The following is a 26,476-nucleotide window of genomic DNA, read 5'->3' as shown; positions in this document are numbered from 1 at the left end:
GTGTTCGGAGTTTTTCAATTCTCTGGGACTTTTCCCCAGAGTTAAAGAATTCTTGGAAGATTATTACCAGTGTGTGTATCCACCATATCTGTAGCTACTTCCTTTAATAGGCCATTGTTTCAAGCTGTTACAAAGTCTAAAAAAAGTAACAAAACCAGTGGAGGGGCCACCCGGCATCAATCAAGACACCAGAAACCACACTGCCATACCCAGCCCCGTCAATCCTGCTAAGTCCTCCTTACTAACATCTGGGGGCTTGTGCCAAAATAGGGAAAGCTATCCAATAGGCTAGTCAAGCAGCAGACTGACAAAGTCTTCCTCAAAAACTATACCTGACAAACAATGTCCCAGAAATCACCTTCCCCAGAAATATCCTGTCACACCAACAGGACAGGCCCACTGGAGGTAGCAACACAGTGACAGTCAGGAGAGAATTGCCCTGGGAGTCCTCAACATTGACTGGACTCTATAAAGTCTCTGGCATCAGGTCAAACATGGGTGAGCAAATAGTCACCAAGAATGGTTCATTAGCACCACTACTGACCGAGCTGGCCAAGTTCCAAAAGACATAGCTGCTAGACCGGGTCGGTGATTGGCAGTGAGGGAACCAACAAGTAGGAAAACACTACTTGACTTCATCCTCACTAATCTATCTGATACAGATGTATTTGTCCAAGAGTATAAGTAGGAGGGAACACTGCACAGACCTTTTGGAGACAAGGTCCCGTCTTGACAGTGAGGGTACCTTCCGTGATTGTGTGGCACAATCACCCTGTTGGATAGGGTAGGTTCTGAACAGATGCAGTCATTCAGAATGGGCATCCATGAGGCACTGTGGCCCATCAGCAGTAGCAAAATTGTATTCAAAATGCAAGGTAACCACCTGGACCGGCATACCCCCACTCATGCATTACCATGAAGCCGGGAGATCAAACTTGGTTCAATGAAGATGCTGGAGGGCATGACATGGGCAGCACTAGGCATACGCAAAAACGAGGCCTCAACCTGATGAACTACAACACAAGACTGCTTTCATGCCAAACAGCAGATGTAACATGCGACAGAGCTAAGAACTACCACAGTGAACGGATCAGATCTAAGCTCTGCAATCCAACCACATCCAGTCATGAATGGTGGCAGTGGATGAGTAAGCAACTAACAAGAGGACAGGCTCCACAGATATCCCCACCTTCAATGATGGAAGAGCTCCAGCATATCTGCGTAAAAGACAATGCTGAAGCATTTGCAACTATCTTCAGCCAGAAGTGCCGAGCGGATGATCTACTTTGGTCTCTTCCCGAGGTCCTCAGCATCACAGATGCCAGTCTTCAGGGGCAGCACAATGGTGCAGTGGTTAGCACTGCTGCCTCTCGGCACCGAGGACCCGGGTTCGATCCCAGCCCCAGGTCACTGACCGTGTGGAGTTTGAGTGGGACTCACCCTCACAACCCAAAAAGATGTATACGGTAGGTGAATTGGCCACGCTAAATTGCCCCTTAATTGGAAAAAGAATTGGGTACTCTAAATTTATTTTAAAAAACAGATGCCAGTCTTCAGCCAATTTGATTCACTCCGCGTCATATCAAGAAACAGATGAAGTCATGGGATACTGACAACATTTAGCAATGCTACTGAAGACTTGTTCTCCTGAACAAGTCTCGCCCCTCAAGCTGTTCCAGTACAGCTACAACCCTGGCATCCACATACCAATGTGGAAAATTGCACAAAAATCAAGACAAATCCAAACTGGCCAATTACCGCCCCATCAGTCCTCTCTATGAGCAGCAAAATAGCATCAAGTGGCACTTACTCAACAAAATCTGCTCATTGATTCTCAGTTTGGCTTCTGCCAGGCCCACTTCAGCTCCTGTCCACATTACAGCCTTGGCCCTAACACGGATAAAAGAGCTGAACTCAAGAGATGAGGTGAGTGACTGCCCTTGATTTCAAGACAGAATTTGATCAAGGCAGGCACAAGGAACCCTTGCAAAACTGAAATTAATGGGAATCAGGAGGGAAATCCCTCCACTGATTAGAATTTTATTGAGCACAAAGGAAGATGGTTGTGGTTTTTGGACGTCACCCATCTCAGTCCAAGTACATCACTGCAGGAGTTCCTCAAAGTGGTGCCCTAGGACCCACTACCTTAAGCTGCTTCATCAATGAACTTCCTTCCATCATAAGGTCAGAATTGGGGGCATTTGCTGATAATTGCACAATGTTCAGCTCCATTCGCAACTACTCAGATAATGAAGCAGTCCGTGTCCAAAAGCAGCATGACTTGGACAATATCGACGTTTGGGCTGACAAGTGGCAAGTAGGGCTCACCCCACACAAGCGCCAGACAATGACCATTTCCAGCAACAGAGAATCCAACCATCGTCCCTTGACATTCAATAGCATTACCATTGCTGATTCCCCACCATCAACATCCTGGGGATTACCACTGACCATAAACTGAACCGGACTAGCCATATAAATACTGTGGCTCCAAGAGCAGGTCAGAGGCTGGGAATTCTGCAGAGAATAACTCAGCTCCCGACTCCCCAAAGTTTGTTGAGCATCTACAAATCAGGAATACGCTTCACTTGCCTGAATCGGTGCAGCTTCAACACTATTCAAGAAGCTTGACACCATTCAGGGCAAAACAGCTCCCTTAATTGGCACCCCTATCCACCAACTACATTCATTCCCTCTATCACCGATGGCCCATTCAAGGATTAAACGATCTAAAGAGGTTGCAAAGTGGATCGAAATCAAAGATTTAATCTATGGATTTTTAATGGAACAATAGAAACATATAGCACACAAGCACATTTATCTGTGCCTTTTGTTTAGAAATTGTAGAAAATTAAAAATAGCATTTCGAACAATGCAGCATTTCCTCTTTATTGCACTAGAGCCTACATTTGAGCGTTGAATTCAAGTTTAAACCCACAACCTTCCAATTCAAAAGCAAGCATCTCCCATGCAAGCTAAAATGGCTCAATTCCTGTATAGCCAGACTAGAGAGACAAGCGACATAGAGCAGACTATTAATTTTTTTTGCAGCCACTCAAAAAATTAGTCGTAAACAGTTCCACTTATAAGTATGCATTTAACAACAGTATCTACGTTTTCAAAAAATATATTGCGCATTCTGAAATCCATCAACCAAAAAGATGGGTAACCGACACCTGTGTTTTTTTTTTAATTTAGAGGACCCAATTATTTTTTTTCCAATTAAGGGGTAATTTAGTGTGGCCAATCCACTGAACCTGCACATCTGTGTATTGTGGGGGTGAAACCCACGCAGACACATGGAGAATGTGCAAACTCCACACGGACAGTGACCCAGAGCTGGGGTCAAACCGGGGCCCTCAGCACCGTAGGCAGTGCTAACCACTGTGCCACCGTTCCACCCTCATGGTTTTTTAAAAAATCAGTAACAACTCATGTTTATTCTATATTTCACTGGTCACTTCCGGAGTACTTTGTAACCAGTAACAAAGGAAAAAATGGTGCACTTTCCACCCGATTTCCCCAAGTTCCAAGAAGTCAACAGTCACGCAGTAAGTTTTGCGTGGTTATTTTACCAAAGTCAGGGTCATTTAGTAATAAGACTGTAAACTGTGGTGCTGCTGACACCAGAGGCCATACAGCTACCATTGAACCCACCAAGAGTAACATAAACAGAATTGCCATGTTTTCTAACTGCCAGCATCTCAATCTGCATATACAGGTTAGGACAATGGTTTTGCCCTCAAGTCCTGTAGAGATCCGCCCTAACAACTGGAAAGAGGTATGGATACAAACTCAACTTGTGGGAGATGTTTTTGGTTTAGAGATGTTGTATAATAAGCATCAGGATATAAACAAAGCGGTTTCTACAGCACTCTAGGGACTGCAGCAGCAAGGGGAGGTGGGGCTTTGAAAGTAGGGTGAAAGAATTATTCAGATTGTTAACCACACCTAAAGGATGAACAAGCCCAGGAGGTCAGAGAGAGTCTGTGATGTTGCACTCAGAATTTACAGAAATGCCGTTGTGAAGACATGGGCAAATCTGTAAAAAGGAATTCAGTTTGCAGTTAAACTTGAAGTGCACTACCTGATGAGTAATGTAATTTAAATAGATAATTCGAAGTTTATTTCCATTTTAATGTAAACTGTCATATAGTGAACCACATGATTGCTTTAAAAAATGTGATCAACAAACAGCATATACGAGTCCTAACTATATTTCTTCTATTGCAATTAACATAGCAACAGCAAGTTTAGAATCCTCCTTCCTTGGAATACCTGTAGGGACTTCTTGGATGGTTAAGTCCTAATGGTTTTCCTTATCAGCATCTATCTTAATGTTCAGTCCAGAGGAACTGGAGAAACATTCAGCACAGAAATCATCCATTTGACCTATTGTGTCAGTGGGTCAAGTATTGAATTAATCCAAAACTAATCTCACCATCCAACTCACCACACAGCCGTGCACCTTCCTGCAGTTTATTTATATGCTTATTTCTTTGTAAAATAACGCAGTTGTCTCTGCCTCAACAACTCCCTGTGACAAATCATTTGATGTTCTTTAAAAACTCCACTAACTTGTAACTTGTTCAGGTGATAAATTAAAAACAATAATCTTTTTTTTTCTCCCAGTCCCCGGCCCTACCCCGTAACCCCACATTACTTTTCAATAATCTTTATTATTGTCCATTGGCATACATTAACACTGCAATTAAGTTACTGTGACAATCCCCTAGTCACCACACTAGGGTGCCTGCTGAGGGAGAATTCAGAATGTCAAATTACCTAACAGCGCATCTTTCAGGATTTGTGGGAGGAAACCGGAGCACCCGGAGGAAACCTACGCAGACATGGGGACAACGTGCAGACTCCACACAAACAGTGACCCAAGACGGGAATCATACCTGGGACCCAGATGCTGTGAAGCAACAGTGCTAATCACTGTGCTACTGTGCCACTCATCCCTCCCGTTATATAATTCCTAATCAAGGGAAACGCTTTCCAGAGCACCCATCCCACCACCCCCAACCAAATCATTGGAAGTTGTTTTTCTACAGCATCCTCCCTCACAGCTCCCTGCCAACCAAATAAGGGGAAATTGGTCCATTCCCCCTCCCCCACCCATGTGGATATCAGACTCAGTGAGAAACAGTCTCAAAATCCCCAACGTTGTATAACCTCACTGATCATAAGGTCCGTGCCTTCACAACTTGGAATAAACCACACAAAAAAAGTTCCAGATTCAATATATGGTGAAACAGAATATCTCAGCAGTTTCATGAACATGGGCTACAGCTGTGCACAAGGCAATTGGTATTTTTTTCTGATTTATTTTGTCTCTGTATTAAATCAGTCGGGCTACTGCATCTATCCCATTGTCTAGTGACTCTTGCCGCAAAAGCACAAATGTGGATGTTTAGCATGGATCCCATCTGTTTCAGCTGTGGTGCCTTCGATGATCAAATAAATAGCCTCTCACTCTCCAGAATCACCCAAAAAAATGGATGAATGGATGACTTGAATGAAACACCAGCCAAGTAATTTTTCAGGAGCGGGGTTGAGGGGGCGGGGGATACAGGCAAGAGAACAAGATGTGGTGAATAAATTTGATTATATTTTGGAAACGCAATAATATTGTACTGTACACAAAATATATTGCAGCACAAAGTGAATACATTTCCTTAATAATCTGAATTCTAGTGAAAACAGTACATTTATTCACCCAAACAATAAATATTGATTGCGTAAAATAAATCAACATCCATGGCACTTATCAAGTTGCTTTACCCTTCATATAGCCCCAGACACAGCAAAACTTACAGGTCACACATCAGATCATGAGTTGAATTCTTTTTTAATTTTTCCAATTAAGGGGCAATTTAACATGGCCAATCCACCTACCCTGCACATCTTTGGTTTGTGGGGGTTAAGACCTACGCTGCCACGGAGAGAATGTGCAAACTCCACACAGTCAATAACCCGGTGCTGGAATCGAACCTGGGTCCTCAATGCCGAGCTAACCACTGCGCCACCTAGATCACGAGTTGAATTTGCAGAAATGCCCTTTTCTTTTATAAATTTAGAGTACCCAATTATTTTAATTTTTTTATTTCCCAATTAAGGGGCAATTTAGCCTGGCCAATCCACCTAACCTGCACATCTTTGGGTTGTGGGGGCGAAACCCACGCAGACACGAGGAGAACGTGCAAACTCCACACAGACAGTGACCCAGGGCCAGGATTCGAACCCGGGTCCTCAGCGCCGTAGGCAGCAATGCTAACCACTGTGCCACCGTGCCGCCCTAGAAATGCCTTATTGTACCTCCAAACTATTCTGCAAAATAAATTAAGCGTTTTGACATTGCTATAGCCTCATTCAGCAAGGACTGCAAGAGGTACCACAACAGATACAAGCATCCAAGGTTAAGGAGAAAAAGTCGAGGATTCTGGCATTTCCTGTTAAAAATGCTACTCATGTAGAATGCCATAAAAAGGGGAAAAAATCCTGAAACACAATTTCTGATTCTGGAACCCCCATCCCAACAATGTAGCATTCCTCTTCTTGACAGAGAGGTTTCATCTTGTATAATGCTACGTGGGGACAATTTTCTTTTTTTTAAAACGACATGCTGTCTTTCTGCAACAGGATTTATTCACAAAAAAATAGTTCATGGCATATTTTTTTTAAAATAGTGCAGACAGACCCAATTGGTACATAATGCTCAACAAAATTGGCTTATCACCAAAATAGACCTTATGGGTTAAACAAAGAACATGAACACAAAAGACAAGGTTAGTACTGAAAATACTGCATTAAAAATGTCCGGGCACTGCTCACCAGTAAGAATTAAATGCTTCCCTGTCATAAATGAGAGCAGCAATACGCAAGATTAAAATCTGAGACACAAAGTCGGTACAACACAATGCCACACACATGAAAATACAGCAGTGCACAACACATCCGTGAAGATGAACACAAATGGAGACAGCATGCAGCTGAACCAGCTCACTAAGAACGCGTTAAATCCACATATACCAGCAGCAGTCAAAAGCAACACAATATCTACAGAAGGGAATGCTCCACGAACATTCAAGCCATTATTGACGAAATACTAGAGTCATGTCTACTGTGAGCACTGCTATGGCAGACCTACACAAGCAAACATCCTTTCCAATCATAAATACAACAGTGGCGTTTTAACAGTACACAGCCTTCCTGACATCCTTGATCAAAAATCTACATTTTCTCCGAGATCGTGCACCTTGGACTGTAGTAGAGGACAGGTGGTGGATGGTAGACATCGTCACAGCCTCTGCCGATGGCATTTCCTGGCCTATTTAGTGAGTCACTAAAGCAGAATTCAAGATGAACCCCCCGTTGATTTCCACTTCCATCAGCCTGATTCTTCACTGCTGTTGAATGCTGCACCACATGACCCAGGTGAGCTCAGCAACTCGCTGGCTTAAGGAATCCAAATTGCGAATGCAAACAGAAGCTTGGATTTTTTTTTTAAACCCAAGCAAGCTCTTCTGGTCGGAGACGAGGTACAATTTAACTGAATTAGCTGTAAATACTTCAGGAATTTAAGGAAACACAGATTTCAGCTACGGTTTAAACAAAAGGGATATTTATTGCCAATTAGTGCACAGGCTTGCCAGACAAGCCTTTGAGAATTGCATCCTTTACATGTCAAGCAAACATCTGCTGTGGCTCAGCCTGAAAAGACTCACGTGATCAATGCACCGCTCCAGTTTACCAGGGAAAATTGTTAGCAGCACTCCCACAAATTAATGTTGTATTTTATCTCCCTCTGCTTCACGATTGTGACTCGGCTAAAACATTGCTTTTTAAGGTTTCTGTATTCCTTTGCCAGTAATCTAGACTTCTTTAACCAAAAGAATGTTTACTCAATTATTCCAGCAATCCAAAAATGTAGAAAAATATTTCTGAATACACTCTAGCCAAGGTAGAAATGTAATCATATTAGTAAGCAGAATCTGAGGTGATCATGCAAGTGAGAAATCAATTTTGTCCAATTAGCAGAAAATAAATGAATATATGTAAATGTAGCAGTTTTCCAGACCTTTTTGTGCACTGTCCAGGTAAGGTTTAAAAATGTACAAGTGCAGACCAGCTGGCACCAACCCTAATTCGCTCTTTTTGTATGCATGGACATGCTGTACCTTGTAATGGTAGCATATAGTTTGTCCTTGTTTCCTCCCATATTCCCAAGTTGGCAACTGCAACCAAACTGCTGGCAGAGAACCAAAGGAAGGTCACAAAAAACTTCTCCAGAGCAAAATCAAACCCACATGACACTGCGGGAGGGTAGACACCTCCAGAGCCAGAAAATAGAAATGATGGGAGGTGGGCCATAAGGTGGTGCGAGGAAGATTTTTTAAATAATAAAAGGGTTTCAGAGGGATGAGGGATGCGTTAAAAGGATATTGGTGTAGAGGCTATAGGTCAATTCCTTATTTTCACCCAGTATACTACATGTCTTATTTGGTGTCACATTCCAACAAGCTCCTTTTCCACAGCACAACAGAAGAAATTATGCCTACCTCCTTTACTAGGATAAGCAGCAAATGGATGGGTGCAGGAAGCAACAATGGTAATTTTCCAACTACAGGGCTAATTATTCCTCGACCCTGCCCAACAATGCTTAGGTCAATAGCAGCATTCGCTCTCAGCTCAGCATAAAACAAACCTCTAACCAAGGACCTCCCTAATTTGTATGGTTCAATGTCACAGCATAATGGAAAAGAGAAGACTGTTCTGAAATATATTCAATTGAGGCTTTAAAGATAAAAATCTCGACAAACTTTTGTGACACTATGTATGAAGCTGAAAGATGCTAAACAACCTATTTTCAAAATAACAGGTTTCCTGGTTATTAGTTAAACAAATACTATTACAGAGGTAAAAATTAGGCAGGCAAATAGGAGCTAATTGGTTTCACTCTATTATTCACCTTCCTCAAGAAATATCTACCATCATCTGTCATAACAAAGTACGAGTTATCTACAACAGTAACCTATCTTTTCATGTAGCCTAATGAGACAAAGTCAGTTATGGCAATATTAGAGCAAAATTCAAAAAAGGTTTGGTCAAACAGGTAGGAATATCTTGAAGAAGGAAAGCGAAGTAGAAAGGTGGTAGGATTCTGCCCTAGAGTTGCGGGCCTGGACAATTGACAGTATGGCCAATGGTGGAGCAATTAAAATTGGGGATTCATAGAAGACCAGAATTATAAGAGCACAGATATCTCAGACATTTGAGATACTGCTGGTCATATTGAGGGGTTGAGGCCATGTTTGGTTTTGAAGACAAGAGTAGGAATTGGGAAGTAGCCAGACAACAAACTGTCTCATATACATTATTCCCATATTTGAGCAACACTGTCTTAAAAAATTCAGGTACAATCCCTGCCCTATGTGGAACTAGCCAAACTCTGTTAACAGGTGCAACAATTAACGACAAGGACTTCTGGTTTAAGTCTTTTTAAAAGTCTTTTTTTAAGTATCAAGGGATGCTACATGCTGAGTGCCATATAACCATGACACAGGGCACTATGGTACTTGTACAATGTAGCACTTCCTCAATATTACACTAAAGTGCCTGCCTGCACTGTGTCTTCCAAGTCCTGAACTGAAGTGTGAATGCACTTTTTTTTTAAGTCTTTCATAGGATGTGGCGTCACTGGCTGGAGCAGGATGTATTGCCCACCCCTAATTGCCCTACAGACACCGTGATGGTTATCCGCCTACTTGAACCACTGCAATCAATGTAATGTAGGTATACTTACAATGCTGTTGGCCAGGATTATGAACCATGTGGTAGTTTAAGAACAGAGATATAGTTCCAAATCAGGATGTTGTATGACTGGAGGGTGCTTAAATGAGATCTGATGTTAAAACGGAGGTGCTTGCTCAGAGGATGGAGGAGATCCAAGCACACTATTTAGAGCAAGTTGTTCTACTTTCTTCTCCAGGGCAACATTCAGTCCCTCTACCTATATTACCAAGAACATTTGCCTCATTTGCTGTTTGTGTTCTGTGTTCAAACTGGTTGGTGTTTGCACCTACAAGAAATTACTGCACAACAAAAGTAATTCATTGGATGCAAAGCACTTTAGCATATCCTGAAGGTAAAAAGCTTTTTTTATAAATGCAAGTTCTTGTTTAAAAGAATTGCACATATGAATTCCACATCCTGGACCTTACTCAAAATATTTAGATGACTAGAGACACTGTTAATAGAGTCACGAAGCATATTTCCCCAGCATTCCAATAATACCCAAGGCTGATTGAGAGAACATTCAGCACTGGCCATTTAATTAACAGAATGTTGTAATCTTCACTCGGAAATGTTCCCGGCCTTTAATTTTGATATGGAACTACCCAGCCAATATTAGTAATATGCTGCTAGTAGCTGCTGCTTGACTTCTACTGAGTCAAATGAGTTCAAACTCCACTCCAGGACTTGAGCACATAGTCCAAACTGACACCCTTGTACAGTATTGAGGGAGTGCTACATGATGAGTGTTGTAGAATCATTGCTTTGTGGATTGAATTGAAATGGTTGCAATACAGGAGAGCATTTGGCCCTTCTTGTCCAGCTTTCTGCAAAAGCAGCTCACCTTGCCCCACTCAATCCAGTCTTTTCCCCCATAGCCCTGTTTTATGAAGTCACGGAGAGTCCACACCTAGTTGTATCAAAGAAAGGTAGGTTTATTTACAAGGCTATAATACACAGCTCCCGCCCAGTATGTTCCACCCAGGTCTATAACAGTCAGTGCCGAATTGGGCAACCATATATGTAATATCGATGGAGCTCACACCTCCCATTAACAAGGGAGCTCGTACTCCACAAGGAACACGGGAAGACAATCATCCCCACCCTGTAAGTCCTGTTCAGTTGGTTATGATACCGTGAGGGCAGCACGGTGGCACAGTGGTCAGCACTGCTGCCCCACGGTGCCGAGGACCCAGGTTCGATCCAGGCCCTAGGTCACTGTCTGTGTGGTGTTTGCACATTCCTCTTCTTTCCACACCCCCCGTATCTGCATAGGCCTCACCCCACAATCCAAAAGATGTGTAGGGTAGATGGGTTGGCCACAGAATTGATCCTTAATTGGAAAAAAAATAATTGGATACTTTTTTTTAAAAATGTTTAATTGATCCAATTGCCGATTGAAGAATTCAGTTGAATGAATTCAGAGCAAAAAGCAAAATCAAGAGTCAATATAATTTATATGCAATTAAACAATCCAACATAACTTAATTGTACAGTCATTTATTGTTGCATTGAGTCAGACAACCACAAAAGGAAAACGTGAAACACCTACACCTTGGGATATCTGAAATTCAATCTTCTAAATAAAACTTGGTCACTGGGGTAAAAGGTTTTCCAAAACGAAACTGCTCAATGTGCAAACATGGTATGTAGTATTGAATCTCTTGCAGCATACATTGCAGCTTTGTGTAGCAACATCAGACAACATGAACATATTCTACTGAGGTTTTGTTCAGAAACTGTACAAGATTAATTCATTCCCCAATTCATTTTTTTTCCAATTAAGGGGCAATTTAGCATGGCCAATCCACCTACCCTGCACATCTTTGGGTTGTGGGGCGAAACCCACGCAAACACGGGGAGAATATGCAAACTCCACACGGGCAGTGACCCAGAGCCGGGATCGAACCTGGGACCTCGATGCCGTGAGGCACAGGGCTAACCCACTGCGCCACCGTGCTGCCCCTACAAGATTAATTCATGAACTGGTCCCTAAGCAAAATTAATACCAAATCCAGCTTGAAACTCCAATTTAAAAATCCAGAGAGAAAGCCTTGCAACCTACTAGATTACTTAAATAAGGAACAACAATGGCATGTGTGGAACAAAACACATCCCAAAGTACTTCACAGGGGAGAAAATAAACAGATAGAACATAGAACAGTACAGCACAGAACAGGCCCTTCGGCCCTCGATGTTGTGCCGAGCAATGATCACCCTACTTAAACCCACGTAACCCGTATACCCGTAACCCAACAATCCCCCCATTAACCTTACACTACGGGCAATTTAGCATGGCCAATCCACCTAACCCGTACATCTTTGGACTGTGGGAGGAAACCGGAGCACCCGGAGGAAACCCACGCACACACGGGGAGGACGTGCAGACTCCACACAGACAGTGACCCAGCCGGGAATCGAACCTGGGACCCTGGAGCTGTGAAGCATTGATGCTAACCACCATGCTACCGTGAGGCCCCCTAATATTGTGTCTTTGTGAGATGCTTGAAGGCAACCAAGAATTTATTTGAAGAAAAGGGTTTCAAAGCATCCTTTTATTGAAAGCTAAGGGGGAAATGGACGGACAATAGGATTTAAGGAGGAAGTGCCAGAGGGTAATAGCAAGACAGTTGACATCATTGCCATCAACAGATAGAAAGAAGTCTTACAACACCAGGTTAAAGTCCATCTCTGCCATTAACAGATAGAGATGAAGAGGATGAAAAAGCAGAGGGATACGTGCACAAGATCCAAAATCAGTGAATCAAAGGATATGGATCGGGGAGGAAGATGGAGGTGGAAATTTTGGCCATAAAACATCTGTAGATGATGTTAAACTCAATCTGTTGGTAGCCAAGAAACCAGTGCAGGTCAGCAAGATTGAATGCAATAAGCCAGTGAGGCTTAGTGCAAGATATACAGGATGCCCTGCAGGTAATCTTCCAGTGAAATGTTCCAAATACCATCATTAAATATTTACTTTTTCATTATATTGCAGCTACCAAAGTAGCTTTGTCATCAGTTCTGTCTCAGTTGGTAACACTCTTGCGCAAGTTGGAAGGTCACAGGGTCAAGTCCCACTCTCGAGACCTCAGCACAGAAATCAAGACTGACATACCACTGGAATACCAAGTAAGTGTTGCAAGGTCCCAATCTACTCTCCAAGATGGACATAAAAGATCTCATGGCATTGGAGTTTTCTCCAGTGTCCTGGCCATTAGTTATCCCTCAATCAACATCAGAAAAACTTGGATTACCTATCATTTATCACTTCGCTGCATTTGGGAACGTGTGCACAAATTGACTGCCAGACTTCCGAAATTGCAGCAGGGACTACACTTCAAAAAGCACTTAATTAGGTGCTTTGGGACATCCTGAAGTCCTGAAAGTGTTATATAAATGCAAATCGCTCTAAAAGAAAGTCTAAAAGGATTTATATTCTGTAGAACCCCGAAAGTGATTCACTACGCTGTAACCTAAGCAACGATGTTAGAGGCTATTAATTGTTCTGTTGCAAGACACATAATACAAATGCACAGGAAAGTTACTCTTGGATCCATCCAGGCCTTTTCAGTATTGTGTACCTACAAAGATGTGGACAAGTGCAGCTACAACTTCCACAGGACTGTGAGCAGAATTCCTTTACGGAAATCCTCTAACCGAAAATGTTGCTTGTGTTCAGAGCATGAACAAGTATCTCATTGTAGATGAGAAATGACACCAACATTTTTAATACAAACATGAACATTTTTGTAAATAAACATAAGATAATTACTATAAATAATAGGCTACCAGATGAAAAACACTGATTTTTAAAAATAAATTTAGAGTACGCAATTTTCCAATTAAGGGACAATTTAGCATGGCCAATCCACCTCACCTGCACATCTTTGGGTTGTGGGGGGTCAGACCCACGCAAACACGTGGAGAAGGTGCAAACTCCATACAGACAGTGACACGGGGCTGGGATCAAACCCAGGACCTCAGCGCTGAGGCAGCAGTGCTAAGCACTGCGCTGTGCCGCCCAACACTGAATTTTAACACAAATCTTCAGAACACGTTGCACATTGGGCACAATTTAATAGCCATGTCACACTCGAGTGAGAGCACGATGTGGTTAGAACACGGGTGAGGCCAAAATCGTTAACCACGTCAGGCGCCGATCAGTTTGCAATCTAACCAGCCTGCTCCCGTTGGCGAAATCAGGATCCTGCCATGGTGTGGCGAGAAACCAAAAGTCACTACTCTATACAATTAATTGGAGTGGTCACACAGGCACCGATTAGTACACCTTTTTAAAAACGTGAAGCTGGCGGAATGGCTGCTGTGGGGACCCGAGGAGGTGAGTAGTCATATTCGCTCCCTGGCAATGAGCCTGGTGGCACTGGGATTGTCGGTGCTCGGCGGCCAGCCTTGGTTGGGGAGGGGGGTCCCAGCACCCGCAGGCCCGCCACGCCACCCCCTGGATTATGTACCCGCTACAGGGGCAATCCCAGCCCCTGTTTGTCCGTCCCACCGACCACCCTCAACTCCCACGAACCGTGGAGGCCTCTGGGTGCGTGATTGAAGACTATTGCTGATAGGGAATTGGCAATTGACGTTAAGTGAGCACATCTCAGCTCCCAAGTGGATTCCCGTGGGTCAGAGCACTATGTAGCATGTGAGAGTTATTGTCTAACATTCCAGACTGACAGTGACATCTGGTCACTGTGCCTGAACACTGCAGGAGGCAACACCACGGACGCAGCAACCAATATCCAAAGACCCACGGGCTGAGCCCCAGCACCGGGGACATTTCTGCGACCAGAGGGTGGGTGTGTGCACCAGTGAGGCGACCAGTGCTTGGTCCAGGTAACATTACAAGTGGGTGTATGGGGTACAAGGTGTGAGGTCCAGTGACCAGGGGCCCCTGCTGTGGCAGGGTGTGCGTGGACTGAGCATGTTGGATGGCAGGGGATGTTTGGGGAGGGGGTGTAGGAGGAAGAGGCAAATAGGGGAATGTAGAGTACCGAGCTGGAAGACATTGCTGTTTGTCAGTCTCACACCCTCTCCTTAGAGATATTACACAGGATGGATGATATCTTGGACCTCACAGAGGCTGCCCTCGCAGTGCTGCTGGCAGGCCAGACATCAGAGAAGGCAGCAGCAGTAGCGTCAACAGAGACTCGAGGCGGTGGCCCATGTGCAGGGCCCCGTCCCACGCCCCGATGGTGCCGCCCCACCTTCCCCACCCCTCCCAAACTGTGTGTGGGGTTTGCTCTGCTGGATCAGTTAAAGTGCTGCTACACATTGTTGGCGGGGAGCTGGTGGGCACGGTCCTGACAAATCAGCCAGCGGGACCTGTGGGGCATAGTTATGTGGACCAATTAATGTTTGATACCAGTGACGGCCTAGCCGGGTTGTGTATCGGGAAGCTCGCAGCAGTTCCCGCTTGCTGCCACACTTAGGAACTTTTCCATTAAATCACACCCATTGGTCATCAAAATCAAAAATGTCCTTTCGACTTTCCATACATCCACCATTTTGAAACCCATATTTTAAAATGGCAGCCTCAAACAAAGCTAACAGTTAATCCACAATGTCCTAATTTACATTTAATAGTGTGTTGATGCAGAGACTGATAAGTAGCTGAAGATAAGATTTGTGGTTGACCACTCTGGAGATTTCCACAATTTCTTGCTATTCTGGGAATGCATTTGTCTCTGTTGAGACTTACACAAAGTGCTACACTAGCTTGTTGCACTACTGCAAGTTTACAGAGAAACCATTTACAGTATATTACAGGGAAATTCCAGACAGTATATTTAATAATTTCTGTGAGGATTTTTGAGAAATGCTCCTTACGTGCAACAGATGGTGTTTGTTTTATTCACACAGTTCAAGAAAGAAACACTTTGCAATAATACTGCTTTTTAAAAAAGGTTTGTTCTTCCATACCCAATTCTGTTTGCCAACATTTCCTGAGAGAAACTAAATACATTGAGCTTAAAATACTGCCCGACTTAGTTGCATTTTTAATACTAAAGTGCACAAGCCCACTGAATTATCAGCATAATTTTTACTGAATATTTACCCAAAGATCTACATGCAATTTGCAGTCCAACAGCAATTTACAACCATGGTTACAGGAGCCGTTCAAGAGCACCCTTTAGAGTGCGGTTTTCAAGAAAAAGAAACTCATGACATTGATCAAAAGGTCAGGTAATGGATCTTTAGAAATTGCACTAGGAGTTCTGCAACTAATAATCAAAGTAAGTTCATGCTCAATATGCTTTCAAAGCATCAGAGTGCAGCTGTAAGAGCAAACAATAATACAGAGGCTGCAGTGCTGCTCAATTGAACATAGATCCGATGAGCTAAATTTACTCTAATGCAAGCAGCCCAAACAGCAATATCATCATAATAATTTATATAGTAGGCACTTAGTAAGGTGTCCCTACTGGAAATGGTGTTCCAATTCTGAGCACCACTTGAGGAAAGGTGTTGAGGACTTCGATAGGGTACAATGAAGATTTACTGGGATGATACATTGGGGCAGCACGGTAGCATGGTGGTTAGCATAAATGCTTCACAGCTCCAGGGTCCCAGGTTCGATTCCCGGCTGGGTCACTGTCTGTGCGGAGTCTGCACGTCCTCCCCGTGTGTGCGTGGGTTTCCTCCGGGTGCTCCGGTTTCCTCCCACAGTCCAAAGATGTGCGGGTTAGGTGGATTGGCCATGCTAAAATTGCCCGTAGTGTCTAAAAAGTAAGGTTAAGGGGGGGTTGTTCGGTTACGGGTATAGGGTGGATACGTGGGTTTGAGTAGGGTGATCATTGCTTGGCACAACATCGAGGGCCGAAGGGCCTGTTCTGTGCTGTACTGTTCTATGTTCTATGTTCTCAGGGGTGAGGGACTTCAGTTATGTCGAAAGGCAAGAGAAACTGGGATTGCTCTCCCTGACTAGAGAAGAGAAGGCTAAGGGAGATTTAATTGAATCAATAAGGAGAAGTTGTTTCCACTGCCAGGAGGATCAGTACCAGGGGACACGGCTTTAAGATAAATTGCAAAAGAATCAAGTAAGTTTTTCTTTTTACACAGCAAATTATGATCAGAGGTGCACTGGCATGAAAGGGAAGCAGATTAAAGAGTGTACTTTCAAAAGGGAATTGGAAATACATTCAAAATGAAGAAATATTTAGGTTAGGAATAAAAAGCAGGAAGTAATCAGATAGTTATTTCAAGAGCTGGTACAGGCACAGTTGACTAATGCTTCGTTCTATGCTATATTTCAAAATATCAACATACATTAGGAGTTTATTGCCTCGAGAATGCTCAGAGGTGGTTCCAAAGTCATCAATGCAGCCCCAATAGTAATACGCCAGGTGCAGTCATTAGTTTCCAGTCATGAGCAGGTAAATGACTCATCCCACCCACAAGTGAGCAAACCAGTCTCTCAACAGCCAGAAAGGGTCCCAAATAAGATTGCCAACTCTAATTGGTCACATTCCTTAGGGTCGCATAAAACTAACCAAACTCAGAGTATAAAGCCCCTGGACCAGATGGATTGCATCCACACATTTTTAGAAGAATCTAGGGTAGAGACTACAGAGATATTACTACACATATTTAATAATTTGTTAGAAAAAGTGTAGTGCGAGAGGATAAGTGGACAGTTAAAGTAAGATGTGCATTTAAGAAAGGGACAGAACATGCCAGGGAATTATAGATGAAGATTATCAGTAGTAGAAAAAAAATAATGCAAATCTACTAAAGGAGAGAATAGAAGAACATTTAGGAATGAAAATATACTACTGAATAGTCAGCACAGATTTCAAAAGGTAACATTTTATTCGAGAACTTTGGTGAACGTTTTGAAGACTTAATACAGACAATTGTTATGCAATAAATGCAATTTGCCTCTATTTTCTAGTGACTGTTAAGATGGCCCAAAATAGATGAATAAATAAGGTCAGACAACAGAGTCAGGAAACAAGTGGCAGAATAGATTATTAGCTGGATTCAGAGAAAATGGGGAGTTAGGAATAAAGGAAAATTGTTTAGATTGGCAGAAGAGAGGAAGTGGCATTTTACATGGTGCAGTGCTAGAACGACCACTGCTCACAATTCAGATTAGCAATTTGGACTTCAGAATAAAAAATATGATCTATTGTGGATGACAAATTGCAGTGTATAGTCAATATTTTAAATAAATTTAGGAGTGCCCAATTATTTTTTTCCCCCCAAGGGGCAATTGAACGTGACCAATTCACCTGCCCCGCACATCTTTGGGTTGTGGGGCTGAGACCACTCAAACACGGGGAGAATATGCAAACTTCACACAGACAGTGACCCAGGGCCGGGATTGAACCTAAGCCCTCAGCACCGTGAGGCAGCAGTGCTAACCACTCTGCCGCATGCTGTCCCGTGAATAGTCACTATTCATGAGGACTGCAGCAACTTACAAATGGACATAAATAAACTTGCAGAATGGACAAATAATCGGCAACATTTAATACATAAACTTTATGGGCGACATGGTAGTACAGTGGTTAGCGCTGTTGCTTCACAGCTCCAGGGTCCCAGGTTCAAATTCCCAGTTGGGTCACTGTCTGTGCGGAGTCTGCACATTCTGTGCTGAGTCTGCATGTTCTCCCTGTGTCTGCGTGGGTTTCCTCCGGGTGCTCCAGTTTTCTTCCACAGTCCAAAGATGTGCAGATTACGTGGATTGGCCATGCTAAATTGCCCTTAGTGTCCAAAAAAGGCTACGTGGGGTTACTAGGTTACGGGGATAGGGTGGAGGTGTGGGCTTAAGTAGTGTGCTCTCTCGAAGGACCAAATGGCCTCCTTCTGCACTGTAGATTCTATAAATGTGAGGCAAGGTTATTTTGGTAGGAAGAATAGGGAGATCACATTACTTGGGCAGTGTAAGTCGGGGGGGGGGGGGGGGGGTAGCAGAGGAACATAGGGATCTTGGGAGTATAAATATGCCAATCATTATAAATTGCTCCATAGGTTAACACAAACCAGGCACTAGGTTATATTTCAAGGGCTAGAACTAGGGAACCTATGGCATACCTGTATCAAACATAGCTTAGACCATAGAGTGCTATAAGCCATTCTGGTTGCCATATTATAAAAGGATATAGAGGAACTGGAGAGGGCACAGAGAAAACTTACAACTACTGCACCAGAAATGCTTGGGTTTACAGATCAGCAAAGGGAAGGATTGATGGACTGAATTCCTTTCCTTTTGTAAAAAGGCAGTTGAGGAGTGATCTAATAGAGGTCATTAAAATTACAATAAGAAAAGATTTTATAGAGTGGGTGCAGAGAAAATGTTTCCACTTGTAGAAAACAGCATACTAGAGGCCATCAATACAAGACAGCCACACCAAGAAATAAACTGGAGAATTCAGAAGTAACTGCTTTACCTAAAGAGTGATGAGAATATGGAACTCTGCCAGAGTGGTTGAAGCGAATTGTATAGATGCATTTATGGGGAAGCTAGACAAGAATGAGGGAGAAGGGAATAGAGGGTAACAATGATATATTTAAATGAGAAAAGACGGGGGGAGGTTTGATTGGAGTATAAATGCTAACATGGACTGGTAGAGCTGAATAATCTGCTTTGTTTTCACATACCTTATGAAATATATGCCCTCCCTCATCCAACGGCTCAGTCCAATCAAACAACATTTCATTCTTTTCCAATATTTTTATACTTAAACAAAAGTTTTTTAAGAAAATGTAAAAAACACAACAAGATTTATCTCCTGGACATCTTGATGAGCCTGGGAGTTAATTTTTAATTTAATCAGATTCCTGGGCATTCTGGGAGAGTTGGCAAACGTAACCTCAAACGATAACTCACAAATAATTTATGCATGTGAACTTTTGTTGTGGAAACTGCCCCATAACATAAAAGATTCAAAATTCCTAACAAAACACAATATAAACACATCAGATAGAGAAAGTCAATACTGAAATTATCTGCACTATATCGGGTCTTGACGCACTACTGAAGCGTTAAGAATTTACCTGAATCTTTGCCTCCACTCCCAATACAGAATTCTGCTATAGTGGATCTTAGGAGCAGCAATCACATTTAAACAAGTTATATTTTCGTAAGAGTTCTTTTTAAAAGTCAATTCCACAAACACCAAAACTACAAACAGCAAAACTGACAGCTGGTGTAATATCTAGGATTTCAAAATGCTGTATTACTCTCAATACTATCATCTTGCATAGCATCACAAATGATTGCACTGAGGGCAGCACGGTGGCACAATGGTTAGCATTGCTGCCTCACGCGCCAAGGCCCCAGGTTCGATCCCGGCTCTGGGTCACTGTTTGCACATTCTTCCCGTGTTTGCATGGGTTTCACCCCCACAACCCTATGATGTGCAGGGTAGGTGGATTGGCCACGCTAAATTGCCCCTTAATTGGAAAAAATGAATTGGGTACTCAAAATTAAAACAAATGACAGCACCAAATGAGGCAATCAGTCCACTGTACATATGCTGGTGCCAGCACATCAACATGAGTCATCATCTCTAATCCTGTCCCCTTTTGCCAAATAGTTTTATATTACATAGAACATAGAAAAATACAGCACAGAACAGGCCCTTCGGCCCACGATGTTGTGCTGAACTTTTGTCCTAGATTAAGAACAAATTAATCTATAATCTTTATTGGTGTCACAAGTAGGCTTTCATTAACACTGCAATAAAGTTACTGTGAAAATGCCCTAGTCGCCACACTCCAGCGCCTGTTCAGGTACACAGAGGGAGAATTCAGAATGTCCAATTCACCTAACAGCACGTCTTTCGGGACTTGTGGGAGGAAACCGGAGTACCTGGAGGAAACCCACGCAGACACAGGGAGAACATGCAGACTTCCCACAGACAGTGACCCAAGCTGCAACTCGAACCCCGGTCCCCGGCGCCGTGAAGCAACAGTGCCAACCACTGTGCCACCGTGCCTCCCATTAGAATGATAACTGCACCAGGAAAGTAAAACAAACCTCGGCCCAGCTATATTAAGATATATTTCTGATGCCGTTCACATCTGACTCAGTCTTGCACAAAAGAAAATTTGCTGTTACGTTTCTTTTTGCATTTATGAAGGTTTCTTTTTGCATTAATGAATGCAGAGTTAGAAATAAAGAAAAATTAATTACATGTGGAATGTTAATGGGCAGTGGAGCTAAAACCATTGCTCTTCTTACCCAATGACTGCCCAAGCATACTTTGCAGCAAGGAACCACTGATCAGAGTCCTGGTTCATTTTTCATTTCTCGGACCAAAAGCCAATTTGCACTTCAATAGCTGTCCGACAATCAGCTAACACAATCCAAGGTAGAGCTCTTGGCTCCACAGTCTCATCTTAGAACCAAAAAAATCCGTACACCATAGCACAATGAGTTTGCTAATGCAGACCGAACCACCAACACTACAGCTAAAATGGAATTTCTCTATCCGAAGCTATACTCATTTGTGCGCCAATACTACTGGCGCTCCCATTAACTCAATGTTCTGCATCTTCAAAAACTTCCAATTCCATTTAAAATGATGGTTCCAGCCAATGTCCCAGATACTATTTGTGATTATTAAATATTCCACATTCTAACAACTCAGAAAATGAGAAACAGACTTCCAAAGCACCCCTTTCGTAGAATCCCTGCAGTGCAGAAGGAGGCCATTCGGTCCATTGAGTCTGCACCGCCCCTCTGAAAGAGCACCCTGCCTAGACCCTTGCCCTCGCAGCCTCATAATCCCAACTAACCTTTGACACTAAGGGACAATTTAACATGGCTAATTCACCTAACCTGCACTTTTTTGGATTGGGCATGCTAAACTGTCCCTTAGTGTCAAACGGTTAGGTGGGATTATTTTAAAGAAAATATTTTATTGAAGCATTTGTAATTTTCACAGTTTTAACACTTCAACATTCCTTAAACTGCGCGGGCCGACACATGCAAAAAACCTAAAAGTTAGGTGGGATTACAGGATTGCGAGGGAGTGGTTCTAGATAGGGTGCTCATTCAGAGAGTCAGTGCAGACTCGATGACCGAATGGTCTCCCTCTGCACTGTAGGGATTCTATGTGGGAGGAAACTGAAACTCTCAGACACTGGAAGAACATGCAAACGGCACCCAAGGTTGGAATCAAACACGGAACCTGGCACTGTGAGGCAGCAGTGCCAACCACTGTGCCACTATGCCACCCTTTATTCTTCAACTAACCACCCTCAACCAATGTCTGTTCAAACCAATTTGCCAATCAATAGAAACAATTTTAGGATAGTTTCGAGACCATGTTGCTGGACTAGTAACCAAGAAGTCATGATTCAAATCCTATCACAACAAGTTGCACGCCAAGCAATTTATGGGCTAGCACCAAAATGACTTATGAAAGCTGCTGGACTATGGTAAAAGAGAAACTCTCAAGTCAGCAAATGTCCTCAAGAAAGGGAATCTGCCACCTCCAGAGTCTATCCTACTTACTAGACCAAACTCGCACTACATAACTGGCCAATGCTCTTGGTACAACAATAAATTTTAATTGTGTCAGCTGTAATTCAGTTGGTAGCTCGCTTCTATCTGATTCAGATGGTTACAGATTATAGTCCCATTCTACAGATTTAAGCTCAGAGTGTAGACCAACACTTCACATACAGTACTCAAGAGGTGCCACCCTTCAGATAAGACATTAAACCGTGATCCCATCTGTCCACAATGGATATAAAAGATCCACAGGGCAGCACGATGGTGCTGTGGATAGCCCTGCTGCCTCACGGTGTTGAGGTCCTAGGCTCGATCCCGACTCTGGGTCACTGTCCATTCTCCCCATGTTTGTGAGGGTTTCGCCCCCACAACCCAAAGATGTGTCGGGTAGGTGGATTGGCCACGCTAAATTACCCCTTAATTGGAAAAAATGAATTGGGTACTCAATGTTTTTTTTTAAATAAAAAGACCCATGACATCCTCTCCCTTGCTCCCTGCCCCTTATTCTCATTGATCGGCTCTCTCAGTCTTTAATTATAGATCTCAACTTCCCACAACAGATGCTAGACTGATAGGTCTATAATTTCCTGGCTTTCTTAAAAATAAGGGAGATCTTTAGGGTACAAAGCAGACCTGTCCCCTCAAAAATAAGAATGGCACTGCCAAATTTAGACATCCATGGCTGTCCAGAAAAATACAAGGGGAGAGAAAAAAGAAAGCTTATGATAGTCATGAAAAACTCAACATTGCAGATAGCCTAGAGGAGTATAGAAAGTTTAGGGATCAAGTAAAAAGAAATAAATAAGGAAGGAAAACCCACAGGTATTTTGCCAGTATGTAAAGAGCAAAAGGATAGTTAAGGAAAAAGTGGGACCTATCAGGGGGGCGAAAAAAGTGTGTTGTGTTGGGATCCTTGAAAGTGGACAATCCGCCACGGCTGGATGGCTTGTTTCCTAGGGTGCTGCAGGAGATCAGGGATGAAATAACAGATACTCAGAAGATTATTTTCCAATCTTCACTAGACACAGTGGAGGTGCTGGAGGACTGGAGAAATACAAATGTGGTTATGTTGTTTAATAAGGGTATGAAGGAAATACCAAATAATTATAGGCCAGTTAGTCTTACTTCAGTGGCAGGCAAATTGTTAGAATCAATCCTGAGAGATCGGATAAACTGTCAGTTAGAAAGGCATGGACTCGCCAGGGAGTGTCAGCATGGCTTTATTAAGAGAAGGTCAGCCGTACAAATTTGATTGAATTCTTTGAGGGACAAGGAGGATTGATGAGGGTACTGCAGTGGATGTTGTCCACTTGGATCTTAGGAAGGTATTTGACAAGGTCCCACAGGGCAGGGTAGTCAAGAAAGTAAATGCCCATGGAACACAGGGTGATGTGGGAAATTGGATCCAAAGTTGGCTAAGTAACAGGAAACAAAGGGTCGATGGATGCCCTTGCGAATGGAAAGCTGTTTCAAGTGATGCTCCGCAGAGCTCAGTGTTGAGACCGCTGCTGTTTGTTTTATATACTGACGATTTCAACTTCAACATGGGGGCACGATTGGGAAATTTGCAGAAAACACAAAAATTGGCCGTGTGGTGGATAGTGCAGAGGATAACTGCAAGCTCCAAAATGATACAGATGGGTTGGTGGAATGGGTAGGAAAATGGCAGTTGGAGTTCATTAGTGTGAGGTAATGTATTTAGGGAGGTCAAACAGTAAAATGGAATACACAATAAATGAGAATATACTGAAAAATGTAGATAAAGTGAGAGACCTTGATGTGCAAGTGCATAGATCCCATATAGGTGGATAAGATTGTAAAGGAGAGATATGGAATGCTCTCTTTCATTGGCAGAGATATTGAATACAAAAGTAGGGATATAATGATGGAACTGTCTAAGACACTGGTGAGACCACAGCTGGAGTTCTGGTCACCACATAACAGGATATAATTGCTCTGCAGCGTGTAGAGAAGATTTCATAGACTGTCGCCAGTGCTGGAGAATTGTAGCTACAAGGAGACATTGGAGAGGTTGGGCTTGTTTTCCTTGCAACAGAGAAGGCGGAGGGGTGACAGGATTGTGGTATATAAAATTGAGAGGCTTAAAGATAGAGTAGACAGGAGGAAGCGGTTTTCCTTGACAGAGTCCAAAAACCAGGGATCATAGATTGAAGCTAAGTGGCTTCATTAGAGGGGACATGTGGAAAAACCTTTTTACACAGGTGGTGGTGTCTGGAATTCGCTGCCTGAGTTAGTAGTCGAGGCAAAAACCCCAAACTCTTTTAAAAGGTACCTGAACCTACACCTTATGTGCTGCAAGCTTCAGGACTATGGGCCGTTTGCAGGAAGATGGGATTAGACAGGGAACCTGGGTGTCTTTGGGTCGCCATAGAGAAGAATGGCAAAATGGCCTCCTTCTGTGCTGTATCATTTCTATGGTATGGTTCTGATGGAGTTAAAAATTTTAATTTTCTGGCACGTGGCACAGTGGTTAGCACTGGGACTGCGGCGCTGAGGACCCGGGTTCGAATCCCGGCCCTGGGTCACTGTCCTTGTGGAGTTTGCACATTCTCCCCGTGTCTGCGTGGGTTTCACTCTTACAATCCAAAGATGTGCAGGCTAGATGGATTGGCCACACTAAGTTGCCCCTCAATTGGAAATAAAAAAATAATTGGGTACTCTTAAAATATTTTTTTTTAAATTGAAATTTTCTGAACAAAAGAAAATTTCTAAAATGAGAAACCTTTTAAGGATATGACTAAAGCATCTGAAATTTTCTTATTACTTTCTCTAAAAGCCTGCTGTGGGTTTGCCAGCATTTAGTCCATTACTTTTATAATGCTGATTTCTTGCTTATGTTACATTTTACATAGGAACATAGAAAATAGGAGCAGGAGGTAAGCCTGCTCCACCATTCATTATGATCATGGCTGATCATCCAACTCAATAGCCTAATCCCGCTTTTCCCCCATATCCTTTGATCCTCTTCGCCCCAAGTGGTATATCTAACTGCTACTTGAAAGCGTACAATATTTTGGCCTCATCTACGTCCTGTTGTAATGAATTCCACAGACTCACCACTCTCTGGGCGAAAACATTTTTAGTATCTTCCAACCTTTATTACCCTCTTCCATGTGCCAGTCTTCAAAGTAACTATTCAACATCACTAAAACAGATTGTTTGGTCTTCATGTTGTTGCAGTCTAGGAGTCCATGCTTTACAAAAATTAACGGTTATGTTTTACATTATAATAGTGGCCAGACTTGTTTCATCGGTTATAAACATTTTCAGGCATTCTGAAGTCATTAAAGATGCTAAATCTATGCAAGTCTCTCATTACTTACCCTACGAGATACTAAGGGCGGGATTCTCTGCCACACACCCAGGCCGGGTCGGAGAATCGCCGGTGGTCGATGTGAACCCCGGCGGTTGCCGAATTCTCCTGCCCCCCCAAAACTCCCACTGACGTGAATCACGCCGCCCGCCTCGAAGAATGGCGAGGACCGGCGCGACGCTATGGGCCCCGAGGCCGCCCGAATTCCCTGGCCCGCGATGGGCCGAGCGGCCGCCCGTTTTAGGCCTGACCCACCGGCGCAAATTAGAGCTGGTACTTCCCGGCGGGACCTGGCTTTGCGGGCGGTCTCCGGGGTCCTTGGGGCCCCGGGGAAGGGGGGGGGAATAGATCTGGCCCTGGGGGGGGTGCACCCACAGTGGCCTGGCCCGCAATCAGGCCCCACCGATCCGCAGGCGGGCCTTTGCCGTGGGGGCACTCTATTCCTCCACGCCAGCTAGTGTACCAGTCCATAATGGCCGGTGCAGAGATGAACACCCCCCTGCACATGCGCTGGGATGACGCCAGCACACACTTGCACTCCCGCGCATGCGCCAACTCGCAGCCCTTCGCCACCAGTTTGCGTGGCGCCAAGCCCCTTCCGTGCCAGCCAGCACAGCGCAAACCACTCCGACGCCGGCCTAGCCCCTGAAGGTGGAGAGGATTCCACACTTCCGGGGCGGCCCAACGCCAGAGTGGTTCACACCACTCATTCACGCAAGAGTTTCCCGCCCCGCCGGTTTCCGAAGAATCACATCCTAAACCTCAGCAGCAAGTTTATATATTTTAAAATTCATTCATGGGATGTGGCCATCACTGGCTAGGCCAGCATTTTCTGCCCAAGCCTAATTACCCTCGAGAAG

General features: G+C 43.5%; 1 protein-coding gene across 5 annotated transcripts in view; it reads right to left on the bottom strand.

Annotated features, from left to right (window-relative positions):
- jarid2b (jumonji, AT rich interactive domain 2b) overlaps positions 1 to 26,476 on the bottom strand; it is a 536,459-nt gene that overhangs the window by 273,159 nt on the left and 236,824 nt on the right. The window contains exon 1 of one of the 5 annotated variants that reach the window (XM_038797045.1): positions 7,262 to 7,673. The exons of the other annotated variants lie outside the window; for them this stretch is intronic. Coding sequence (XP_038652973.1) covers positions 7,262 to 7,325 — 64 coding nt within the window. The 5' untranslated portion in view covers positions 7,326 to 7,673. Of the gene's footprint in view, positions 1 to 7,261; positions 7,674 to 26,476 lie in introns of those variants that run through there. 5 annotated transcript variants of the gene reach the window in all.

This window comes from Scyliorhinus canicula, chromosome 5 (assembly GCF_902713615.1).
Source record: "Scyliorhinus canicula chromosome 5, sScyCan1.1, whole genome shotgun sequence".
Classification (NCBI taxonomy): domain Eukaryota; kingdom Metazoa; phylum Chordata; class Chondrichthyes; order Carcharhiniformes; family Scyliorhinidae; genus Scyliorhinus; species Scyliorhinus canicula.
The sequence above is the reverse complement of the archived record's forward strand: the minus strand, read 5'-3'. Positions and strand labels throughout refer to the sequence as shown.